Here is an 18,356-nt window from a genome sequence, read left to right on the forward strand (position 1 = left end):
TTTATTTATGCATATTGCTACTTTAACAAAATATGATTCATTTAATTATATATAATTAAATATAATTATATATATATATATATAGATATATTTTATATCTAAATATATAATGAGTTTAATGCAGAAATAAATATGATCATATATTATATATCTTAAATATTATATAAGATATCTGTAAAATCTGAAAATTACAAAATGCTGGTGTCAAGACTGAATAAAAAGAGACAGAAAATGTGAAATAAAACTGCATAATCATTATAATAAAACTAAATAAATAATTATACACTAGTCAAACATTTGTACACAACCACTTATTTGACATTTTACTTTATTATGAATTTTCCAAATGTTATTTTAATTTTAAATCTAAATGAATAATGATTTTTAATGCAGAAACAAATAGGATTATATATTATATATCGTATATATTATATAAGATGCCTGTCAAATCTAAAAAAATTAAAATTAAATTGAAAAGAAAAAATGCTGGTGTCAAGGCTGCATAAAAAGAGTGAGAAAATGTAAGATATACTTATAATCATTTATTTTTTATCACAATACACTAGTCCAACATTTAGATACAACTACATTTTATTTGGCTTTATTTATTATGAATTTTCCACATTTTATTTTAACTGTAAATAATAATATAGTAATCAATGGTAATATTTAATATAGTACATAATATTTGAATACTATATTTAATATAAAAATGTATATTTATATATTTATATTGAAGTGGGGTAGATCAATCTTTGGGTTAATATTGAATCAGTTCAACAAATGATTCATCAGTGAATCAATTCAATTCAAATTTGATTTGCAAAATGCAACGCTATTTGCAGAGTTTGCATGATTTATTTATGCATATTGCTACTGTAACAAAATAAAATGAATTTATATTATAACATTTTAAATCTAAAAGAAAAATGAGCTATGATTTTTAATGCAGAAATAAATATGAATATATATTATATATCTTACATGTTATAAGATATCTGTAAAATCTGAAAATCAAAAATGCTGGTGTCAAGATTGCATACAATTATACAATTTACACTTATACACTAGTCAAACTGCTTATTATTTGACTTTATACTGTATTTATAATATATTTTTTAAATTTAATAGTAAATAATAAATTAACAGTAATATTTAATATAGTACTTAATATTTAAATGTTATATTTAACATAAAAATGTATATTTTTATTGAAGTGGAGTAGATGAATCTTAGTTTTGACACTGAATCAATTCAATGGATGATTTGTTGGCGAATCAATTCAAATTTGATTCAAAATGATTTAATTCACCTCAGCAAAGCAATCTGCAGAGTTTGCACATGATTAACTTCTGTATAGTGCTATGTCAACAAAATATGATTAATTCAAATGCTAACATTTTAAATCTAAAACAAAACAAATGAATCGTTATAAGCAAGTCACATTTAAAGGTCAAGTTTTACCCGATGCATCTGGAACACAATGAACTCCTAGTTCTTTCATGGCTCAAAAGTGTGTTTGTACAGTATAATCAAGGCAAGCAATCAAAAAGTCTGTAAAACATACATTAATAAAGATGCTACAGGTGTTTGAAAGAGATCAGTGGATATGCAAACGATGCAACATGAAGAACGAACGAACGAAAATAAGATTATATGCATCCATTTGCATGGCAGAGCGTGCGTACTTGAGCATCCATATGTGTGTGTGCCACTGTCGAAACCTGTGCCCACCTCAACATTTGCATAAAAAGTAGAATATCATGATTGCTCATGAATAATTCATTACCCAGTCAGCGCCAACATCTAACCGCGTAAACAAAAGCATGTCAGGAGACAAAGCACAGACAGGCCAACAAACGGCCCATATGTAACCTAATGGAGCCATTACGATTCCCCGGTGACAACCCTTAGGACACCTTTAAGATAATCTAATGAGCGAGTGATGGCCGATGACAGCCTCATGAATATGTAGCACGTGTCTCTGGCCTCTGCCTGTGCTACCCATGCTGGAAAAACAGATGGGTGTGTGGGACGTGCTGTTTTCTAAGCGAAATGCTTTATAATGTTTTATTCTTCTGCGGATGGTAGATGCAGTCTAGAGTGGAGTGCGTCTAATGCCTCCAGAGCATTAAAGATACAATGAGAGTGTAGAAGCAGCTTAAAAATGCTTGAAAACAGCTAAAATTAGCATAGCACTGGAAAGCAGATTTCACTTTTCCTGAGGGGTTCCTGCTCCTTCAAAACTCCCTGTCACTTCGCTAGCTTGTTGTGTAGTGGTTACCAGAGTATTGCTTTGTGGTTGTTAGGGAGCTCTGGGCGGTTGCTAGGTGGTTTCTTGCTGATCCAGGTCAAAAGGTCACAAGTCTTTGACAGTTTATTAATTTTAAGTTTTAGTAATTTTGTCATTTACTTATGTGCATTTATTGTGTCATTTTTATTTGTAATTTTTATATCAGTTTAAGTCATTTGAATAATTCAGGTTAAATATTTATTTCAGTTATTTAATTTCAAGACAACATTTCTAAATTTAATTAAAGTGTTGTGTGTGTATTTTTTTGTACTTTTTTTTTTATAAATACATTAATAAAGAAAATTTACATAAAAATGAAGCCAGCATTAGGACAATTAAGATTCCACATTTTAAACCTCCATTTTCAACAATAACAACAATCTGGGTCATATTTCACCCAAAACCATAGTAAAAAAAAAAAAAAAAAAAAAAAGAAATAGTATTTTCTAATATTATTATTTATCTTTATTTTTTATTTTTTACTTTATTTGAATTCCCCAAAATTATTTTTAATAGTTTTCATATTTCACCCCAAAATCATACCATATATCAAAAAATATTATTTTGTAATATTATTCATTCATTCATGCATTTATTTTATTTTATTTACTTTATTTTAATTCCCAGAAATGATTTTTAATTAAGTTAACAATAACAACAATATCTGGGTCATATTTCACAGAAATATTATTTTAAATATTAAATTGAAATTTCAAGAAATATTATTTATTTATTTATTTATTTATTTATTTTTATTTACTTACTTACTAAGTCATTAGTCATCAAAATCATACTAAAAACTCATAATTAAATGTTATTTTGTAATATGATTATTTTTTTTACTTTATTTTATTTTCCGAAAAATTACAAAAAAAAGAAGAAGAAGAAGAAGAAGAAGAAGAAGAAGAAGAAATATTATTTTCTAATTTTTTATTTTTTTTTTACTCTGTTTTAATTTTCAACAATGATTTTTAATAGTTTTAGTTTACAATAACAACAATATCCGGGTCATTTTTCACTCCAAAATCATACTAAAAAATAAGAAATATTATTTTCAGAGATTTTTGAGTTTTTTTTGGTTTTTTATTGCATTGGTTTATTTTCATGCCAGCTATGCATTTTATGTTCCACTCCATTGTAAAAATAACCTTGTGAGATTCACTCTCTCTCTTTTTTTTTTTTTTTTTTTTTTTTTTTTTACTAACCCATTTTTTTGGAATCTTATTCTAACACAATTCTGTAATTCTAGAATCATTTTGAAAATTTGAACTCGTTACAATAATGACTTCAGCATTCCGTGTTCCACTTACCTGAGGTCCGACTACACCTGGGGGTCCTGGAGGTCCAGTTTTTCCTTGGAAACCCTGCGAGAAGTAAACACAAGTGAGTTTATTGCCATAAGTGTGTGAAAGTAAACGTGTGCGGTCATATCAGACGCCACTCACAGTCTCTCCTCTCTGGCCAGGGTGTCCGGGCAGCCCGTCCTTTCCAGGAGGTCCCTAAAAATGAGAGAGAAAGGGAATCAGAATGGATGATCGGATTAAAGAGGGAATTCTATAGGTACTTCTACAGTGTTAACATCACTTACTGGTGGACCCTTAGGCCCAGGGAATCCAGTAGGTCCAGCTGCTCCTAACGGACCCTGTAAGGCACAACAGAAATGAGTGTTAAGAGTGTCAAAGCAATAACTGATACTTTGGAAGGATTCGATTACTATTTATACCGTACCCGTTCACCGGGTGGTCCTGGTGGGCCATCACTTCCTGAGTTGCCCTGTGAAGAAGGGGAGGGGAAGCAAATGAGAAAGTAAAATTAAACAGAACGTTTTAATATTTCAGAATGTTTGTATAAACGTCCATGCAAATGTGATTAATTATTAATAACGTAAAACTTATGGCTGTTGCCCGAGGTAATGAGTGCCATTACAGATTTGTTTGACTGATGGAGGAAATGTAGATCGCTAAAATCCCTGTTGCATTTGAATTCGCTCCAGCTGAGCCGTGGAGACAAACCTTGCGTTTTGAAATGTAATAGCAGCACCATTTGCTCCTGTCAACACGTTTAACTTTCACAGCACCGCAAATGATGAAAGAGGTTTAAAATATCCTGAAGCCTGAGATGTTTTCCTTTAGTCAGCCAGGGTGTGGTGTGCTTTTCCTAATTGAATTTTTATGTGCCAGACGCTTGTTTTATGCATGCTTGAATCGATTTTCTTTGTGTTCTTACATATGGAGGTTATATTGTTTATTTACTAAGGCAGAAGATCCCTGAAAAGGGGCTTTGCCTTAATTTGTCGTCATCTTATTTAATAATATAGTATTAAAAATACAAAATAGTGGTGAAAAAAGACAGCCTCACCTTTGGCCCTGCTTTACCAGTTGGTCCCCTCGGCCCTCGTTCACCACGGGGTCCCTACAGAAACAATCACAAGAATTATGAGAAAGCAGTGTATGAAATCAGACCGAAACAGAATAAAAGTGCATATATTGTTTATTTTTGTCCTAAAATTGTTGCCGTACCGTGGGTCCTCTCTGTCCTCGGGGTCCTGGTTTCCCTGCTGTCCCCTGTTTGTGAGAGAGCATAATATATGAATTAATGGACAAATAAAGAACAGAACATTTTATATTATATATATATTTTTTATTTTATTTATTTACGATTATATTACATTTTTATTCCGTTTTAGTTTTTGTTTATTTTTATATTTTCAGTTTTATTTTTAATTCTTAATAATTTTATGTGTTTTTGTCAATTTTATTAGTTTTTTTAATATTACGATTTAGGTTAAATTAATTTTTTACTTCATTTTTATTTTTTTATTTTTATATTTTCAATTTTCATTTTATTCTTAGCATTCATTTTTTTAAAAGATACTTATATATAATACATTTTAATAATATGTTATTAGACTATAATTATTCATAAAGTATTACTGATTTCAAAAGGACATTAAAATAAATATATAAATATTTTTAAATTAACAATAATATATAATAATTAAACTGTGCATTGTGTGAATATTGTTTAATTTAATATTATTTATTTTTAAAAGGTATTTGTTACATTAAAAAAGTCTTAAAATAAAGTATTAAAATAAAGATATAAATATTATATATTTATTATAAATATAATAATATATATAATAGTTAAATTGCATTGTATGAACAATTATTCAATAAAAAATAATTTACTAAATTATTAATTATTAAAAATGATCTTTATTTCAATGCTAACATTTATTATTAAAATTTAGAAGAAGTAGAGATAACTAAATAAATGTACGCTTTTAAATCCTCATGCTTTACTTTCAGTTCAAACGCTCTTTTCAGCGAATTCATTCATTAAAAATAATGGCCAGTATTTGTGTAATTTCAACAAAACCATCAGCAATATTTCTTTCAGCCTAGTAGAACATTGTGATTAATTTGATTATCTGTAGATTATATTAGCGCTCTCCATCTCATGAATACTTCACGCAGATAGTTATAGCGGAACAAAGAAAGTTTTGCATCCACAAATGAATGCAGTCTAAATGTGTGCGTGTGTGTGTGTTTAATGGCTTGAGAGAATAAGAGGTTTTTGGATTATAATGTGTTTATGGAAGACTGCATTGTCTTCCTAATGGCAGCCGGCTGCTGCTCTCAGCTTAAATGTGATGATGTACAGCCAATAAAGCATCCGTATGGAGAGCTGGGAGTTTACTCAGGGCCTTTCCCAGCTTTCCTTGGCCATAAGGACTCTGATAGCAAAAACGCTACAGCTCAGAGACTGTTAGAGATAAAAACCCTGAGATTTGCATCTAACATAAAGTGCACAAGTTAACAATCAGTTATATTCTTTGTTGTTTTTTTGCCATTTTGATTTATTCTACATAATATATGATATGACATGATTTTAATTTTTGGGCAGTGTTATTTTAGTATTATATATTTTTATATACTTTTTAAATGAATTAATATTTCAAATGAACTTTTATTTTTATATTATTATGATTTTAATTTTTTTAGTTCTTGTGTATTTTTATATTTCCAGTTTTCATTTGAATTTTAATGTTTACTAATTTTATGTGCTTTTGTCATTTTTATTATTATTATTTTTTAAAGTTCATTTTTATTTCAGTTTGTGTTTATTTTTATATTTTCAGTTTTCAATTTAGTTTTAATGCTTAGTAATTTTATGTGCTTTTGTCATTTTTATTATTATTATTTTTTAAGTTCATTTTTATTTCAGTTTGTGTTTATTTTTATATTTTCAGCTTTCATTTTAGTTTTAATGCTTAGTAATTTTATGCGCTTTTGTCATTTTTGCTTTGTTTAATATAACGATCTAGGTTAAGTTCCTTTTTTTCAGCTTTAGTTTTTGTTTATTTTTAAATTTCCAGTTTTCATTTAAATTGTAATGTTTAATAGTATGTGCTTTTGTCATTTTTATTATTATTATTATTATTATTATTATTTTTTAAAGATTACAATTTAGGTTAAGTCAATTTTTATTTATTTTTAGATTTCTAGTTTTATTATTATTATTTTTTTAATGTTTAGTAATTTTGCCATTATTATTACATTACACTTTAGGTTAAATTTATTTTTATTTTTATTTCAGTTTTAGTTTTTGTTTATTTTTATATTTCCAGGGTTGTTTTTAAGATTACAATTTAGGTGAAGTCCTTTTTTTATTATATATTTCCCGTTTTTATTTTCATTTTAATGTTTAGTAATTTTGTGTGTTTCTGTTATTTATTATTATTACTATTATTTATTTTTAATATTATGATTTAGGTTACATTTATTTCTATTTTAGTTTTAGTTTCTATTTATTTTTATATTTAGTAATTTCATGTTCTTTTGTCATTTCTATTTTTTTATATTTATTATTTATTTATTATATATATATATATATATATATATATATATTTTTTTTTTTTTTTTTCAGTTTTAGTTTTAGTTTTTATTTATTTTTATATTTTCAGTAGTTAGTTCATTTATAGTTTTCCATCGAATATTTATAATTATGTTCTGTCAAATAGTCCTGTAACAGTGCTTATGAATTCTGAATGGCATTGTATTGTGTAACTTGATATCACATGACAGAGATTAAAAATCTAACTGGAACTGAGGTAAGGTGATTTTCTTGCTCACTTTATAAGATTAATCAAATATAATATATTGAAATGGTTTATATGACATATTACTGTCGTATTCTAAGTTATTACATCTTTGCATTATGTTATTCACAAACTCGAGAGAAAACCAATGGGAGTATCTCTTTTCACTCCAAAAAATAAATATATGTAATAAGAATATGTAATAAAAAGGTGTGTGAGAGAAAGAGGGAAACCACATAGTTCTCTTTTTTTTTTTTTTTTTACACACCCTTGTGCCTTTCTCTCCACTGGCTCCTTGGAATCCCTGGAATCCTTGAGAACCCTGAAGAGGAAAAGAGAGAGTGAGATTAATTCACAGGTCCATCAAAGCGAGGAGAGAGAGGGGGATAAAAGGAGGAGAAGAGAAGAAAAGTGCTGTTGCAGCAGTGCATGCTGGGTCACGGTCAAACGGAAAGCTGACACCAGATGGCATTATGGGTAAATCCACTTAGCTTTGATCAAGAAGTTCAAACATGTCTGCCTTCCAATACCGCTCTAATGCATGCGCACACACACACAACCTTGTCCTTCTATCAATACATGCACACACTCGAACACGGCCGCTCTGAATGCTGGGTAATCACGGGCAGATCGGGTTTATTTACCTTGGGGCCTTGTCTTCCTGGATAACCTGGCAATCCGGGTACACCGAGCTTACCCTAAAACCAAAGTACACAGAAGGAACATAACTAATCAGTCGTGACAAAACATTGACAAACTTCACGATGCATATACTGTATAAGACATGCACTCACCTTCTCTCCGGTCGGACCGAGGGGTCCAGCATCTCCAGGCAAACCGGCTCTTCCTTTGGGTCCCTCAGGTCCGTCTTCACCTCTGGGTCCAGCAGCACCAAGTTCTCCCTGAATACATTAGGATTTGTATGAGACCTTGTGGATTTCTAAATTTCCCTCAGAAATGAAAGATTTGTGTATTTTTTATAGACCTGTCCCAATGAATGGCAGTAAATCACAGCTGTATGCCAGCCAATCATATCACAGCTCATTTGCATTCATTTAAATGTGCATTTACATTAACCTTGGCTACATTAACATAGTTTAATGGATGCATAAAGTGTCTTCCGAGGAAAAATGCATTTTAAAAAAGTTCAAATAAGTCACTTTAAATTCCTTAGAAAGTTTCCATGGGGGCTTGAAAGATGGCTCAAAATGTTTTAAAATAAGATGAAACAAGCTTTAAAATTAGCCTTAAAAAAAATAAAAATAATAATAATAATAATAAAATATATATATATATATATATATATATATATATTTTTATTTATTTATTTATTTATTCACACCCAAATTTCTGGAATAATATCTGAAATGTTAAAAAAATTATTTAAAGTTAATATAAGACAAAAGCTTTAAAATTTGCTAAATGTAAAATATTTTTTAATTAATTCATCCTTCAAAAACTTGGATTTTTTTTACAATAAATTATTTTAAATAAATAAATTATTGACAGCAAAGTCAAAGTAAAAAAAAACTGCTTTAAAAGAAAAAATTATGATATTTATGTTAATGTTACTAAATTATTTGAAGTAAACTTCCAAGGAGGCTTCAAGATGTTTTAATATAAGACAAAATAAGCTTTAAAATTTGCTAAAACAACAACAACAACAAAAAAAGTAAAATATTTTTTTAATTAATTCACCCTAGCAAAAATGTGCAAATAATTAAATTATTGATAGCAAACTTCCAAGATGTTGTCAAGATTACTTAAAATGTTTAAAGTAAGACAAACCAAACTTTAAAATGAGCTAAAACAACCAAAAATTTAAATGTTTAATTTAATTCACACTCAAATTTAAAATGTTAGAATGTTAAAATGACAAAATTCACCCAATTTTTAATTTTTAAATTTAACAAAATTAAATTCATAATTATATATTATAGAAACCAATATATAAATAAATATATATATGATAAAATGCTGTAAAAACAGTAATATTTATATATTTTAATATTTTATAATATTAAATAAATATTTTCTGGAGGAAATTTATTAACAGCTAATTTTTTTTATTTTATCCACCTCCTAGAATTTTACAGTTTAAGTTTTTTTTTTTTTTTTTACTTAATTATTTTACTTAACTTAAGTAACTTAAACATGGTGCCTTCGAATAGTGTTATGGCCTTAGAGTCAAAAAGACTGAGAATGTATAGAATGTATGTCACTTCTTTAAATGTATATTTCACACATGTATGTACAGCTGATTTAGGGTGGACATCTTTGAATAAAAGCTGCTGGAATTTAATTATGAATAAGTTTGTGTGAACATTCAGTGTGTGTGTGTGATGCGTTTGCCTCTTTAGAAATATAATAGGCAGAGATGGGCACTTGAGCAGCTGGGAATAGTGAAGTGTGTGCATGGCATTTAACTAGAGCAAATGGTAATTTGGGACAATGTCCACCCACTTAAATCTAGAAGCGTTTGCATATCAGTCCCTAATAACCCAGAGCAATGCCTGTTTGCTCATTACAGACATTTACCCAGCGCCGCGGCTGAGTCAGCGGACTTTAAAACAGCAAAAAATCAGATCAATTAGGCTGGGTGAACATTACACATGCACTTCAACCGAGTCCCAAATGACAAAATTTCTTGTCTGTGAAATAGACTCAGGAGCATGTCGTCTGGGGATATGTGATCGCTAAGGTGTTTGGAGCACATTTCTATGTGGCCGAATTCCCAGGTTATGGTCCTTAGGGTCCTTTTTTCTGTGTATGTCTACATTTGCTCAAATCCCAAAGCAAGTATGAGCAAAAGTAATAGTGATGCAGCACTAAATATAGACCCGGTGTGATTTATGTGCCTCCTCAGAGATGCTCTGAGAATTAAAGATCGACCCGAGTGAAAAGAGAAATCAAATCCCATAATTCTCCCGAGATAAAGCCAAACACAAACAACCTCTTCAACCTACGAATAAGTCTCTTACCCTGTCGCCTTTGACGCCCATATCTCCCTTAAATCCGGGAAATCCGTCTTCTCCCTGAGAAGGAAAGAGATGAAGATTTTGAGCGTTGCAAACTTCCTTTTTGCACATAATACCCATTTTTTGACAAATGCGAAGGGACGGATCTCCATGGCAACTGCTATTTCTGCTATTGCCGAGGCCTGATCTTATTTTCCCGCTGCACTTTCGCAGGATAAAACTTTTTAATGACCAAAGCGAGAAGGTCAAAAATGCATCTTGGAGTATGCTGGTTTCCATATTCAGACGCAGAAATGAAACATTAATGACACGAGAGCGGTGCATTAGCCGTCGGCGCTCGCGGCTCGTATCCGTACGTACGCGGTCACTCGAACACGCTCTGAAATTACCTTTTCACCCTTGTTTCCTTTCAGCCCGCGGACTCCATCAGCACCCTGCAGAGAGAAAAAGCGAGAGAGCAAAAGAAAAAAGATCAACAGAGTCCATCTAAACTTCAAACATCTGAGAAACCGAACCGCTGTGATTGACTCACTGTATCACGAACAATGTCTAGAAACCATGAAGGTGATAAAAGCTCTCAAACCTTAGAAAGCTGCATTGCGACTCACAGTGGATTACAATAGTGCATTTTAATTGAACTGCACATTTTTTTAGTCTATGCATTTTGGTATGAAATATAGCTATATGTATATTAAACACTTATTTTGATTTATCTGCCATTTATGCATAATATAGAAATACGTATGATATATATATATATATATATATATATATATATACATATACATATATAACTTTTATTTTGGTGTGATTAATCATGATTAATCGATTTGACAGCCCTACACATAATACAACATAATATAATATAATAAAATATAATATATCTATAGGCTTTTTTATATGTTCACAGGACAGTTCAACCACGAATAGTTGTTTTTCTTTTAACTTTAACTGAGTTAAATGCATTTTTATATAATTTCAGTGACTGTCCTCTATCATTAAATAATAAATAAAATAAAATAATTTAAAAAATGAAATAAAATAAAATAATAACCTTTAATTGAGTTTTTTATATGATCAGAGGACAGTTGAACCTCCAATAGTTTTTTTTTTCACTTTAATTTAGAAATTCATCTTCATATTATTTCAGTGACTCAAAATCTTTTCTAACAATTATTAATTTATAGATATAATATAATATAATATAATATAATATAATATAAAATATTTTTTATTTCACCGTTTAATTGAGTTTTTTTATATGATAATATAAAAAACTATATCTATTTAATATATAGAAATGTATATTATTAATATAAAATAAAATAAAGAAATTAAAAATTAAAAAAAAAAAAAAAATATATATATATATATATATATATATATATATATATATATATATATATACTTTAGTTGAGTGGTTTATTATAATTTTTTTACTTTAATTAAGAAATTCATCTTCATATTATTTCAGTGACTCAACATGCCTTCTAACAATTAATAATGCAATGTAATATAATATAATATAATATAATATAATGTAATATAATTAACAAATTTTACTTTGGGCTTTTAGTGAGACTTTTTTTTAATTGGCACAGTTGCAGTTTCATTTATAATATAATATAATATAATATCATTTTTATTTTGGGCTTTTAATGAGACTTTTTTTAATTGGTACAGTTGCAGTTTCATTTATAATATAATATAATATAATGTAATATAATATAATATAATATAATTTTTATTTTGGGCTTTTAATGAGACTTTTTTTTTATTGGTACAGTTGCAGTTTCATTTATTTATTTGGTACAGTTCAGTTTTTTGGTAACAATGCTTTTTCATCATATAACTATCATTTAGTGTCACATCAGTTACTCAGACTGTCTTAACGATAATATAATATAATAATAGATAATTTTATCCTCATCCTATTTAAACTGTAAATAGTGTCACATCAGTGAATTATCTGCACTGCCTTACATTTTGGCTTTAGAAGTTTTAGAAGTAATGTCTAAAAATGCTGTCTAGGTAATTTTTGGAAGTTCTGGAAGACGGTTATAAAGTACAGATAATTCTGCCTCAGGAAAGTATCAAGAACATTAGCAGGGTGCTCCTTCTTTCACTATAAGGAAAAAGCTAGAGGCAAAAGGAGTTGGGTGATTTTTCATCTCACTACGACAGAACGGCAATATCCATGAAAGCAGCTTTGACCAGCGAGAATTAAAAACACCTACCTTCACACCGCGAGGCCCGGGATATCCGATCGGCCCCTGAGGACCAGGAGGTCCCTGTAAAACACAATCGGATATCGATCAAGTTATTGATCAGGTCTGAAGCTACATTTGTACAAGAGAACTGTCTGTAAAGACAGAAATGAAGGATAAACACGTACCAGGTTTCCTTTCTCTCCGGATGGTCCTTCTTTTCCTGGGTGGCCCTGTGTTTGTGACACAAAGATAAAGAGAAATGATAAGTCATGCTGCTGTAATTAGATATAAAACCATGAAATATGGATAGAATGGGCTTTGAGATTGGATGCAAACAATGTGTGTCTGTGAAGAACTGCCAGGCAGATCACTGGACTGTAATTATTAATGCAGTTAAATCTCTCTGATACACAAACAATGGAGCTTGAGATGATAAGATGTGAAGCGTGTGTTTATGTGTGTTTCCCGGACTGACCGGAGGTCCGTCAGCTCCTGGCATTCCCGGTAAGCCTGGTTTTCCAGTGGGACCCTGAAGAGAGGAAAACCAGCATAAGCACTCAATCCATTAACACTCAGCACACACTTCCTGTTTCAACACACATTCATGAAAATGATCCAGCAGAGCGATCAATACGTCAAAATGGCCATTGTGTAGAAGGCTTAATGTCAATGTCCAGAATGATGAAGATATGCTTTGAAAGTATGTGCTAAATTCTTAAATATGTAAGCTTTGTGCTCAAGCAGGGTTCAACCAATATTTTACTTTAATGGCTATTGAAATATTTTTACTATTAAAAATAACTGTTTTCTATTTGAATATATTGTAAAATGTAATTTATTCCTGTGATCAAAGCTAAATTTTCAGCATCATTACTCCAGTCTTCAGTGTCACATGGTCCTTCAGAAACCATTTTAATATGCTGATTTGCTGTTCAAGCAACACTATTATTATTATTATTATTATTATTATTATATACATTATTATTTCCATTTAAAACATTGGAGTCAGGAATGCTTTTAAGTGATTAAAAGTGATAAAAACATTTATAATGTTTTCACATAACAGTAAAATGGCTTTAATTTGCCAGTCAAATATTTTTTTTAAATATTATACTACTACTACTAATAATAGTAACAAAACCAAAATTCCCTCACTGTTTTTTAAATAAACAATAATAAAATATTTTACCAAACTAATTATTATTCTTTAAATTTCATGCAACCTTTAAGCCCAACAACAATAATAATTTCAATTCAGAAATGAATTGTTTTTTGTTTTTGAATGAAGCCTCTTCTGCTTACCAAGGCTGCTTTTATTTGATTAAAAATACAGTAAAAACAGTAAAATTTGGAAATAGTATTACAATTTAAAATAACTGCGTTCTATATGAATATCTTGTAAAATGTCATTTATTTCTGTGATCAAATCTGAATTTTCAGCATCATTACTCCAGTCTTCGGTGTCACATGATCCTTCAGAAATCTTTCTAATATGCTGATTTGATTTGATTACGATTTTTCAGGATTCTTTAATTAGTAGAAAGTTGAAAAGAACAGCATTTATTTATGTTTTATAACATAACACAATTGTATGTAAATATCTTTACTATCTTGATCAATTTAATGCATCCTTGATTTCTTTAAAAAATTCATAATAACTTTAAACTTTTTGAATAGCAGTGTACTTATAAAATGCATTTTTATAATCTTCATCACTGAGAATGAATGTTTAACATAAAACATAAACATTATCAATAGAAACCTACACAAGCACACAGACACACACACTCTCTATATAAAGGCATTAATCCATTAACCAGAGAAGCATCCATTGATCATCCATTCGTGTGCTCTCACCTTCTCTCCTGGAGGTCCGATGGCTCCCTGAGGTCCTGGAAGTCCCTGTGGAAGAGGACAGAATTAGAGGATATTAACCGGGTAATGAACCGGTTAATGAGGGACGGGTTAGACCTTGTCTAAATGAGCATGGTTTGATAAATACCTGAGCTCCGGGGTTGCCTTGTTGTCCTGGAGGTCCTGGTTCACCTTGAGGACCCTGATGGGTGAAAACAGGATAATAAAGTAAACATCTACGTGTATAAGCATGTTTGTATGTGCACAAGTGTGTTTGTGTGTCTCGGACTTACAATGTTTCCTTTAGGTCCAGGATGTCCGTCCATACCAGTCACACCCTAAAATGATAAAACACAATTATTTAACACACTTAATTCTAATTCCTAAGACATCAATAATAGCACTATTTTTTATCAGTGAATAAATAGCATGAAAGTTAATGGCTTGATTCAGATGAAAATTGATTAACTGATTGAGATAAAGAAGAAGTTTGTACTCACGGGAGGTCCTGGAGGCCCCTGGGGACCTTTGGGGCCCAACAAACCACGAGGACCCTGAACAAGGGAAGACAGAGAAACAGAGAGTTGTGTTCAGTGGAAAGTGTCTGATAATAAAGGCGTTACTGAGATAAAGTGGGTAGCAATCACCCGGTCATGTGATCCCAACATAAACAAAACAGCTTTTCTATGCCACGTATATGACTCCTCATCTCATATGCTTTATTTAAAAAAATACTTGCCTAAAGTAGTATTTTTTTTCTTATTTAAACTAAAATAGTACCTAAATTATAAAAAAATAACACTGGATGAGAATTATGTATTCCACAGAATACATCATACATCATAAAATAAAATAAAATAAAATAAAATGTACGAAAGTAGTATTTTTTTTCTTATTTATATGAAATAAAACACAATTAAATAATGTATTTAAAAAAATAGACATAATATGTTTTGCCTTTTTAAAAGTGTTACAGAAATGTTCAAATAATGCATTTAAAAAAAGAAAAGTGTTCCATTTATTTTGGAATTTTCATTATTCAAATAAACTTTTTTTTAAATAAATATCATATTTAAAAAAAAAATTATAAATGCTCAAATTAAAATAAAATGAAACAAAATAGTATTTGCCCAGTTATGTGAACTCAAAATGAACAAAACTGATTTTTCTATGGTACTTATATGACTTCTCATCTCATTTTTATTTACATTAAATAATGTATTTAAAAATAGGCATAAAGTGTTCTACCTTTTAAAAAATGTAAAATTTTCAAATAATGCATATAAAAAATTGAAATAGCTACAAAGTGTTGCATTTATTTTGAAATGTTATCAATATATAAACAAAAAAATAAAATAATACAATACATTTTTTTTTAAATTAAATAAAACATTTTTTAAAAATTCAATAAATGCTCAAAGTAAAATACAATAAAACAAAAAAAGTATTTGCTTGGTCATGTGATCTCAACATGAACAAAACATTTTTCTATGGTACTTGATGCATGATACAACTCTTCATCTCATGTGCTTCATTTTAAACATGCTAACATAATGTATTTAAAAATAAAAAATAGACAAAGTTTTCCACCTTTTTAAATATGTTAAATGTTAAATATATGCACAAATAAAATAAAATAAATAATAAATGCAAAAATTACATAAAATATTTAACTTTTTTTTAAAAATAAATGCTCAATTTGAAATACAATGACATTTTTCATTAGTACTTATACAACTCTCCATCTCGTGTGCTTCATTTTAAACATGCTCATATACAGTACTATTTATTTCTGAGGTATAGAACTTTTTCAGTGTTTTTAATGTGCATCTTATTGGACATAAGTGATTGTGTTTATGTATACAGGCGAGCGGATAAAATCACTCTCAATCTAAATGGTGAGCATGGAGCGCCCCCTGCTGGATTGAGTTTTAAACTGCTGTATTAACCACTGGTTAATTGACTGAACTCTTTCATCTCCACTGCACTTTTTGTCTCTGAATGTTTCTCTCACTTCACATCCATAATGAGCAAAATGCAGCAGACACTTAAAAACAATGACTGACATGAATCTGTAATTTCGCTACAATAGAGGAAATGTTTCTTTATGTAACACTATGATCTAGTGGAGGATAACAGAAGATAATGAGGATGAGCGAGCATGCTGGGAGCACGCTGGAGGAAATATAAACTCACCGGTTCTCCGGGCAGACCTCTGGGTCCGACCTCACCATCGTCACCCTGGGACACAGGAAATGATGTCATCATTATGATCCATTTAGATACAGAAGAATAACATTGATGATGAAGGAAACAGGAAGGGATTAAAATAAGAAGCTCTTACTCTTTCTCCATCCTCTCCTGGAGGTCCAGGTGGCCCCTGAGGACCCGTCTCACCCTACAATAATCACAAAGACACACTCATTAGGTTTCATAAAATTAATCACCCTTCTTTTTACAAGATTAATGCCAAATAAATAAACAACTGGACATTACATTTGATCTCAACTGAAATCATTTTCCTAAGACTAGCCGATCAGAACAGGGTTATAATAGTTAACTACAACTGAAACTGAAACTGAAACTAAAATTAAAACCATAACCATTTTTGTTAACTGATATAAAACAAAAACTTTTTGCCTCATTGCTCATTTTATTTTAGTTTATTTTGACGTACTAAAAAAACTAACTAAAACTGAAATAAAAATAAAAAATAGATATTTTAAAAAAAAAATGACAAAAACACTAAGAAAATTGCTAAAACTATAAGATGAACAAACAAAAACTGGTTAAAAAAAAACTAAAATAGTATCTAAATTATACTAAAATAACACTGGATAAGAATCCACAGAATACATCATAAAATAAAATAAATAAAATAAAATAAAATAAAATGTACAAAATAAAATTTTACAATGTTAAATAAATATTTAAAATATATGTTTAAAAATAAAATTCAATAAAATAAAATTCAATTCAATTGTTCCACCTATTTTACAATGTTAAATAAATATTAAAATATATATATTTAAAAATAAAATAAAATACAAATGTTCCACCTATTTTTCAATGTTAAATAAATATTTAAAAAAAAATATTTTTAAAAATAAAATTAAATAAAATACAATTGTTCCACCTATTTTACAATGTTAAATAAATATTTCAAAAAATATATATTTAAAAATAAAATAAAATAAAATTGTTCCACCTATTTTACAATGTTAAATAAATATTAAAAAATCTATATTTAAAAATCTATAAAATAAAATAAAATAAAATAAAAGTGTTTACCCTGTGACCCTTTTCTCCAGGCAAACCAGCGAGCCCATCGAATCCTCTGTCACCCTGTGACGCACACAAACAGAAATCAGTTCAGAATGACAGGATATTAACATTTTATAAATATTTTTTTAAACAATTATTTCCTACTGTAATTTGTCTACATGAAACAAAGTTGACCCTGTTTACTTTAATTCACCTTATTGTGTGCAATTCATTAGTGTATGTCATGCTAAAATATATTTAACTAACGTTTATCTCATTAGTTTTACCTTTGGTCCTGTCTGTCCAGGCATCCCTCTGGCTCCATCTGAGCCGGGTCGACCCTAAACCAAAAAAAGCATTACTCTTATTCATAAATCTATTGATACAGAATAATCAGGTCAATAATAAAAACAACAAAACAAACTTACCCTTCTACCAGGCTTTCCAGCAGGACCTGGGGATCCCAGTGGACCACGAGGACCCTAAAAACACACACAAGTCTCAGAACTGCGATTTAAAATGTCTTCAAGTACCGTCAAGTAGCTGAGGATTGTGGGTAATCTGTGATGCCTACCTGAGGTCCTGATTCTCCAGACTCTCCTTTCAGTCCAGGCACACCAGGAGGACCCTGGGGAAATCAAATCAAGCATGAA

The 18,356-nt window shown here is 29.6% G+C and overlaps 1 protein-coding gene across 2 annotated transcripts in view; it reads right to left on the bottom strand.

Annotated features, from left to right (window-relative positions):
• The window catches only part of col5a1 (procollagen, type V, alpha 1), a 108,106-nt gene that overhangs the window by 27,604 nt on the left and 62,146 nt on the right, over positions 1-18,356 (bottom strand). For both annotated transcript variants that reach the window (XM_051092445.1, XM_051092444.1), the window contains exons 15-38: positions 18,278-18,331; positions 18,132-18,185; positions 17,991-18,044; positions 17,731-17,784; positions 16,784-16,837; positions 16,636-16,680; positions 14,940-14,993; positions 14,733-14,777; positions 14,588-14,641; positions 14,443-14,487; positions 13,061-13,114; positions 12,771-12,815; positions 12,613-12,666; positions 10,765-10,809; positions 10,379-10,432; positions 8,192-8,299; positions 8,042-8,095; positions 7,666-7,719; positions 4,813-4,857; positions 4,652-4,705; positions 4,022-4,066; positions 3,882-3,935; positions 3,739-3,792; positions 3,604-3,657 (exon numbers count right to left, since the gene is read on the bottom strand). In XM_051092445.1, the coding sequence (XP_050948402.1) occupies positions 3,604-3,657; positions 3,739-3,792; positions 3,882-3,935; positions 4,022-4,066; positions 4,652-4,705; positions 4,813-4,857; positions 7,666-7,719; positions 8,042-8,095; positions 8,192-8,299; positions 10,379-10,432; positions 10,765-10,809; positions 12,613-12,666; positions 12,771-12,815; positions 13,061-13,114; positions 14,443-14,487; positions 14,588-14,641; positions 14,733-14,777; positions 14,940-14,993; positions 16,636-16,680; positions 16,784-16,837; positions 17,731-17,784; positions 17,991-18,044; positions 18,132-18,185; positions 18,278-18,331 (1,287 nt within the window). The remainder of the gene's footprint in view (positions 1-3,603; positions 3,658-3,738; positions 3,793-3,881; positions 3,936-4,021; positions 4,067-4,651; positions 4,706-4,812; positions 4,858-7,665; positions 7,720-8,041; positions 8,096-8,191; positions 8,300-10,378; positions 10,433-10,764; positions 10,810-12,612; positions 12,667-12,770; positions 12,816-13,060; positions 13,115-14,442; positions 14,488-14,587; positions 14,642-14,732; positions 14,778-14,939; positions 14,994-16,635; positions 16,681-16,783; positions 16,838-17,730; positions 17,785-17,990; positions 18,045-18,131; positions 18,186-18,277; positions 18,332-18,356) is intronic.

This window comes from Labeo rohita, chromosome 21 (assembly GCF_022985175.1).
Source record: "Labeo rohita strain BAU-BD-2019 chromosome 21, IGBB_LRoh.1.0, whole genome shotgun sequence".
Taxonomy (NCBI): Eukaryota; Metazoa; Chordata; class Actinopteri; order Cypriniformes; family Cyprinidae; genus Labeo; species Labeo rohita.